This window comes from Lactuca saligna, chromosome 4 (genome assembly GCF_052625555.1).
Source record: "Lactuca saligna cultivar CGN05327 chromosome 4, ASM5262555v1, whole genome shotgun sequence".
Classification (NCBI taxonomy): domain Eukaryota; kingdom Viridiplantae; phylum Streptophyta; class Magnoliopsida; order Asterales; family Asteraceae; genus Lactuca; species Lactuca saligna.
This window is the reverse complement of record NC_136420.1, coordinates 53,844,837-53,852,440: the sequence shown is the minus strand read 5'-3', so window position 1 is coordinate 53,852,440 and position 7,604 is coordinate 53,844,837. Positions and strand designations below refer to the sequence as shown.

Genomic DNA, 7,604 nt, shown 5'->3' with positions numbered 1-7,604 from the left:
TTAAGAAGTTAAAAATATTTTTAAGAAGCTTAGCCAAACACCCTGTAGAATACCATTTGAAATTTTTTTGAAGATTTATCTTTTACCCTTTAAGATTACGATTTGAAAAAATTTGAAAATTTATCTTTTAATACATCTAACGTTGTAGACTTTGGTCGTAATTTTGGAAGAATGTTTCTTGTATATTTGTACTAGTATTCTTTCCACACAAGGGCATTTTGGGGAAAACGAATAATCATATACTATATGTCAAACTTAAATTTTAAATGACTTTATGCTCTTTCGTTTTTAGGTGGTCAATTTTTAATTATAAACGATGATGTTATTCTCTTTCTTTTTAGGTGGCAATACATTGAACATATATTCTACTTTGATTTTGGTCGTTTACTTTATATAAAGAGTTAAAAATATTAGGAGCCGGTGTAAAATAAACATATTCGATAAGTTGGTTTGTTAATAGGTTAGAACTAGTTGGGTCCTGACATTTACTTTTTTAATGCACATCAAAATCGTGGCATGTCAAGATTTTATTTATTTATTTATTTTTTATTTTTTTATTTTTAAACGGGGCTGGTAATTCCACAACTCTGTTTATTCGTCCAGTGATTTTTAAGTTTTAAGGGAAATTGACAAAGATGTCCCTCATTTATGATAGTTTTGGTTTCTCTTTCGTACCAAGGTTGTCTTTTTTTTTTAGTCAATACTCAATGGGGTACCAAGAATCCCAAATCATGGTATCTCATCATCATTTCTTTGTTCCTTCGTGTTGCATCTTTAATAACTTTTAATCTGAAAAAACCATTACACAAAACCAGCACATGGACATAAACACAACATAATCTCCGTATGTCACATATGGTGGAATACAAGTCGCCTCAAATGAGATCGATTCAAATCGGAACACGAACATGAGATTGCATCAAACCACTTCATCTATGCGATAATAGCTCAGGTGAGTTAGCGAGCTTTCACCATCGATTTCTCCTTCGATGTCGCTTCAAAATTGTTCCCACATTCTAACGACATTCTAACTGACTGGATCATCGATGGAGATACAAGAAACTTCAGCGATGATATTTTGGGCTTTCAATATTTTTGATTTAAAGATTGGTGAAAACTAAGCTCCGTTGACCATTAATAAAGAGACCGAATCTAGCGACGTAAAGATAATGACAAAACATGAGGTGAAAATAATCGTTGGATTATCAGTTATGATTCCATTTGTGAATGTTATTGTCTTGTGTGTGTGTGGAAGAAGAAGAAGAAGAAGAAGAAGGATATCGTGTTGCGATGAACAAAATTCGGAACCTAGGGGTATAATTGCCAATTCCTTTAAATTTTGTGGATTTACTTTTTAAATTGTATATTTTTTTTACTCTAATAAAAGAATTATTCCAATAAAAGTAATTTTATTTTCATTTTGCCAAATGTTATCTTATAGACATTTTAATTTAGGGGTGAGCATTTGGACCGGCCCGGCCCGGACCGGACCGGATCGGCTCTTGGACCGGACCGGTTATGCAGAATGTTGTGGACCATGGACCGGACCGGATGAGCCGTGTCTGTGTCCGTGTCGGGTTTTTCGGTTTTTGGACCCGTTTGGACCGGTACAATTTTAATTGCATAGAGTATAATAAATAATCTACATTGATGTATAATAGTATAACTTGCAAAATTAATATGTTTCCGTTTCATGCCTAACTAATCTACATTGATGTATAATATTATCACTTGTAATTTGCAAAAATTAATTTTCCAAATAAAAGCAACTAACATATAAATCAAGTTCACCAATAAAAATTAAACAATTTTAAGACAAACATACAAAAGTATTATCGTAACAACAAAATAGTTTAAACTTTAAAATCAATCAAATTAATAAATTTCATAAACTCATAATCTAATCTTCCATTGGTCTCTTCCCCATATCATTGTCATCCATATGTAACATATTTAAAGCTTGTGCAATCTCTACATAAACACAAATGAAAATGTTGTTAGTATTTAATAAAAAATAATAATTGTATAAAAAAAGAATAAATGTTGTAATTTTTTTTACCCAAAGCTGTATCATCATCGTTCAAGATGTCATCAACGTTGTCAATTATCGGATTTGTAAACTTTATCACCTAATCTTGGGTGCATAACAAAGCTTCAACTATCAATGTCGATAAATAGTCTGATACCCACTTACAGCTCTACCACATGTGCTAAACGCGGACTCGGAATTATAGTATAAAATAATACTAAAAAGCTGAAATATTTCAGCTTTGATAGCTCTACTTTGAAGGATTATAACTCAATGAATATAATACCAAAATAAACAAAATTATAGTCTAAATTTATCTACAAACTGTAAACTAAATGTTGGAAAAAACCGTAGGTCAATCCGACTTAAAACGAATGAGTTATGGGTGTTTAAAAAACGTCACAGATTACAAAATCTTGCTGAAAAGCTGAATTTTTTCAGCTTTGATAGCTCTACTTTGAAGGACTGTAACTCAGTGAATATAATACCAAAATAAACAAAATTATAGTTTAAACTCATCTACAAACTGTAAACTAAATGTTGGAAAAATCGGAGGTCAATCCAACTTAAAACGAATGAGTTATGGGTGTTTAAAAAACGTCACAGATTACAAAATATTACTGAAAAACTGAATTTTTTCAGCTTTGATAGCTCTACTTTGAAGGATTGTAACATGGTGAATATAATACCAAAATAAACAAAATTATAGTCTAAATTCATCTACAAACTGTAAACTAAATGTTGGAAAAAATCGTAGGTCAATCCGACTTAAAACGAATGAGTTATGTGTGTTTTAAAAACATCACAAAAATCTTAATCATGTCCAACCGGTTCTAAACCCGGTAAAAACCAGACCGAACCGGGAAAAAAACCGGACCGGACCGGAGAGAAATCTTAGAACCGAGAACCGGCCCGGGGGTCCAAAAAAACGGTCCGGTTTACCGGTCCGGTCTGGTCCACCGGTCCAAATGCTCACCCCTATTTTAATTAACGCATACCATTTGTCAATCTATTGATTAGTATTTTAAATTTCAAAATTTAAATTTCTTAATCTAATTACATTAAATTAATAACATTATTAAAATAAAATTAATACATATTATAAGGTGATATAATTTCATGTATTTATTTAAATAAACGATTATAATTTTATATAACTAAAAAAATATATCTTAATTAGAAATTTATTAAAAATAACTGATTAATAATTTTAAATTTTTACTACAAAATTTTAATTAATTTTATAAACATGATTCTTACAATTTATAATATATAAATAAATAATTATAATATATTGTAGTATATTAGATTGCAAATATCTTATTTCTGTGTAGGCCTACCTAAAAGTAGCGAGCGGCCCAAGTTCTTATCTTATTTTTGTGGGCTGGCTTTGATTTAGTTTCGGCCTGGATTTTGGATGAAACTATTATTAGGTTTGTCACTCGTGTCCTGTCCCTGGCATACTCATCACTCATCAGTTCATAGAAAAACCGATTCAAACACCATTGTTAGGGTTTTCATATTTTCTTTTCTCCAGATCGTTCTTCATCGCTACAGAAATCAACAAAAACGATGGGACTCCAAACACAACCCTACGGTATCCAGGGGATGCTAAAAGAAGGGCACAAACATCTTTCTGGATTAGATGAAGCTGTTGTTAAGAATATCGATGCTTGTAAACAACTTTCTACCATTACCAGAACTTCTCTTGGTCCCAATGGTATGCATTTTTAATAAGCTATATACTCTTTTTCTGCATCGTTATAGGTTTACTTGTTTACGCTGTTCCTTTTTGTTTTAGGTATGAATAAAATGGTGATCAATCATCTGGACAAGCTATTTGTGACAAGTGATACTGCAACTATTGTAAATGAGCTTGAGATCCAGCATCCTGCAGCAAAAATATTGGTTTTGGCAGGAAAGGCACAACAGGAGGAAATTGGTGATGGAGCCAATCTGGTAGTTTCTTTTGCAGGGGAACTTCTGCAGGGTGCAGAAGATCTCATTAGGATGGGACTACATCCCAGTGAAATCATTATCGGATACACAAAGGCAATTAACAAAGTAAGCTTCAATTATTTCATATTTTGATGGGAAGGGAAAACGTTTTTCTTTTCTAACTGTAGAACTGTTCATTAGAGCAAGGATTTGTACATGTCTCGTTTGAGGCACCTGTTTGGTTATAGATGGCATTACATTACATTCCATGATCATGGTTGTGTTGTAATTGTAACTAATAAGTGTGTTTTAAGCACACATAAGGCCATGTTACGAGTTTCAGGTGTATAGTTTTACAACAAACAAAACATCATAAACATAACTCTATATTTACATTACAGGTTGTCCAGATCTTAGAGGATATGGTTGAGAAAGGTTCTGAGACAATGGATGTGAGGAACAAAGATGAGGTTATTCTAAGGATGAAAGCTGCTGTTGCTAGCAAACAATATGGACAGGAAGATATTCTGTGTCCTCTTATTGCAGATGTACTACTTGTCTTTTCTTTTCTTATTAAATGGGTATCATTCATAGATCAAGTTGTAATGATGACTGACTTTTTTTCTGTTAATTTTGCATTTCAGGCATGCATACAAGTTTGCCCAAAGAACCCTGTGAATTTCAATGTTGACAATGTGAGAGTTGCAAAACTTGTAGGAGGAGGTCTGCATAACTGTACAACAGTTAGAGGAATGGTCTTAAAGGGTGATACTGTAGGGAGTATAAAGAAAGTAGACAAGGCAAAGGTGAGTGCTTCTTCTTGGACTTTCTTTTTTAAGCATCATCAACTTTTCTACAGTGTTTAGTTTGTGGATTTTAACCTTGCTGACTTGTTGTAAATTGTAATAGATACTTACTGGATTGTGAAATTGTTTATTGGTTTTGTCAGGTGGTTGTGATAGCTGGTGGTGTTGATACAACTGCAACTGAGACCAAAGGAACTGTCCTCATTCACAGTGCTGAACAGGTATTAAGTGATATCTGGAATAAATGTGATGTCAAAAAAAGTATTTGATAACATAATGGCATGCTTGAAAAAATAGTATAAAAGTTTGGTTATTAATGTGGAAAGACTTTTTCTATTAAGTTGTCAAAAGCCAACACTCCTATTTATATATATTGCTTAATATATCAAGTCCTGTTTTCATTATGTAATAAAGAAACAACATTCAAGGGAAAAAAAAGTTGATTTCCTTCTTCTACACATGTTTGGGCAGATGAGATCATTTATATTTAAGAATGACATTCAAATACTGGATTGTTAGTGTGAAATTGATCTAATGTATCGAAGTGTGTGAAGTTTTAGTATCCTTTGTTGTATTGTTTAGTATAATAAGAAGCATATTTTTGTTTACATCAGCTTGAAAATTATGCAAAAACCGAAGAAGCAAAGGTTGAAGAGCTGATCAAAGCAGTTGCAGACTCGGGTGCAAAGGTTATTGTTAGTGGAGCAGCTGTAGGAGAGATGGCTCTACACTTCTGTGAACGTTACAAGTATATCAACTGCATTTTATATTTTATATTTTTATATATTCAAATTGTTTGTATATTATTATTATTATTTAATATGTGTGATTCATTCATTTACAGGATCATGGTCTTAAAAATCGGCTCCAAATTTGAGCTTCGCCGCTTTTGTCGCACAACTGGTGCTGTTGCTCTTGTAAGCATCACGTTTTAGTGTTTGTTTGAACTTTCAATATATATATATATATATATATATATAATTATATAATTGGTAATATAATTTATATAATTGCAGTTGAAGCTTGGTGCTGTGAACCCTGATGATCTTGGACATGTTGACTCTATTTCTGTAGAGGAAATTGGTGGTGCTAGGGTATGTATGATTTGTTTGGTGACTAAGACTGATGTCAAGAGGAAAAAAAATAACAGTTTTTTATAAAGACAAAAATGCCCCTGTTTGTTGTGTAGGTGACTGTTGTAAGAAACGAACAAGGTGGGAACTCTGTGACAACGGTTTTGCTGCGTGGAAGTACAGATAGCATATTGGATGATCTTGAGAGGGCTGTTGATGATGGTGTAAATACTTACAAGGTAATCTGGACCTTCGTTTTTTTCGTTCACCAAAAACAATGCGAGGGCACTTTGGGAAATGAAAGAATTTTTTTTTTGTTGCTTCTTCTTTTTGTTTTTAGTAACAAGATAAAATGCATTACTGTTTGGATAAATTATATATTTGTATTTTAGGCGTTATGCAAGGACAGTAGAATTGTGCCTGGAGCTGCAGCGACTGAAATTGAATTAGCAAGAAAACTGAAGGAGTTTTCTTTCTCGGAGACAGGGTGGGTGATCTGAATGATTGATTTTTGTTTTTTTGTTAAATTAGTTTTGTTTGACTAACTAAAAATTGATTGATGGAATATATGATGCAGATTAGATCAGTATGCAATTGGAAAATTTGCAGAGAGCTTTGAAATGATACCAAAAACATTAGCTGAGAATGCTGGGCTTAATGCTATGGAGATCATATCTACTTTATATGCGGATCATGCGAATGGAAATGTGAAAGTTGGTATAGATTTGGAGGAAGGAGCATGTAAGGATGTCTCCACATTGAAGATATGGGATCTCTTTGTCACCAAGTATTCTCTCTCTTTCTCTTTCTACATGTAAAAAGGTTAGGTTAGGAGGACTTAAAATAAATGATGTTTTGTTTGTTAGGTATCATGCCCTCAAGTATGCTGCTGATGCAGTGTGTACTGTTCTACGTGTTGATCAGGTAAACTTTTTTTTTTTTTTTTTAATTAATTATTTGTTATTATGCTGGAAAATGGTTTTTACTAACTATATTGTAAATATTGTTGCAGATAATAATGTCGAAACCAGCTGGTGGGCCAGGCAGGAGAGATCAACAGCCAATGGATGAGGATTAAGAGAGAGAGAGAGAGAGATGGGATGTGTTTGAGACTTGAGAGACATTTGGCTTAGCGAGGAAGTAGTAAGAGTAATATGGATGGATTGGTGATATGATATGATGTAGTTTTGGGGTGTGTTTTTGTATAATTCATGATTTGAGATTTTGAGGGAGGTCTGGTCTGGTTATTAAGACGTTTTATGTTTATATCATATCCACATGCATGTTTTGTTTTGCCAAATTATATACGCATCCATCAGAATACAATGTTTGAGGTTGTGGTTTAAAACATTTTGTTTCAAGGGGTTAAATATTTCTATTTTTCATAACTAATGCCAAAAGTATGAAAATACCCATTTATTCTCCATTTTTTTTTTATGCGAGGTGTCTGTATTGATGATTTGAGACCATGAGCTAGATAACGGTGTAGTGTAGTTTAGAGGTATGTTTAGAGCGTGTTGCCAACTTGCAATTATGAAAAATATTTGAAATGTTGTTTAAATAGTTTATTCCTATTAGTAAATTGCCATTTTTGTATGGTTGACAATTGGTATTGGTGATCTCAGTCCTAATCTCAGGTTGGTTACACAATTAATAAATTCCCACAAGGTTTATGGTTGTACGTTAGAATTTTTATTACCTAATACTCAATCTCAATCTCATCCAAAAAATGACTTAGAATTTTGTAATATTTCTAAT

General features: G+C 32.7%; 1 protein-coding gene across 1 annotated transcript; it reads left to right on the top strand.

Annotated features, from left to right (window-relative positions):
• The first annotated feature begins 3,473 nt into the window (after nucleotides 1-3,473).
• LOC145041885 (TCP-1/cpn60 chaperonin family protein) lies at nucleotides 3,474-7,146 on the top strand. Its single transcript, XM_078990098.1, has 13 exons — nucleotides 3,474-3,749; nucleotides 3,831-4,093; nucleotides 4,369-4,515; nucleotides 4,612-4,773; nucleotides 4,917-4,994; nucleotides 5,388-5,521; nucleotides 5,618-5,690; nucleotides 5,790-5,867; nucleotides 5,963-6,085; nucleotides 6,239-6,333; nucleotides 6,424-6,633; nucleotides 6,713-6,770; nucleotides 6,859-7,146. Exons 1-13 carry the CDS (start codon nucleotides 3,602-3,604, stop codon nucleotides 6,922-6,924), a joined length of 1,635 nt encoding a protein of 544 aa, XP_078846224.1. The 5' UTR covers nucleotides 3,474-3,601; the 3' UTR covers nucleotides 6,925-7,146.
• Nucleotides 7,147-7,604: the final 458 nt, after the last annotated feature.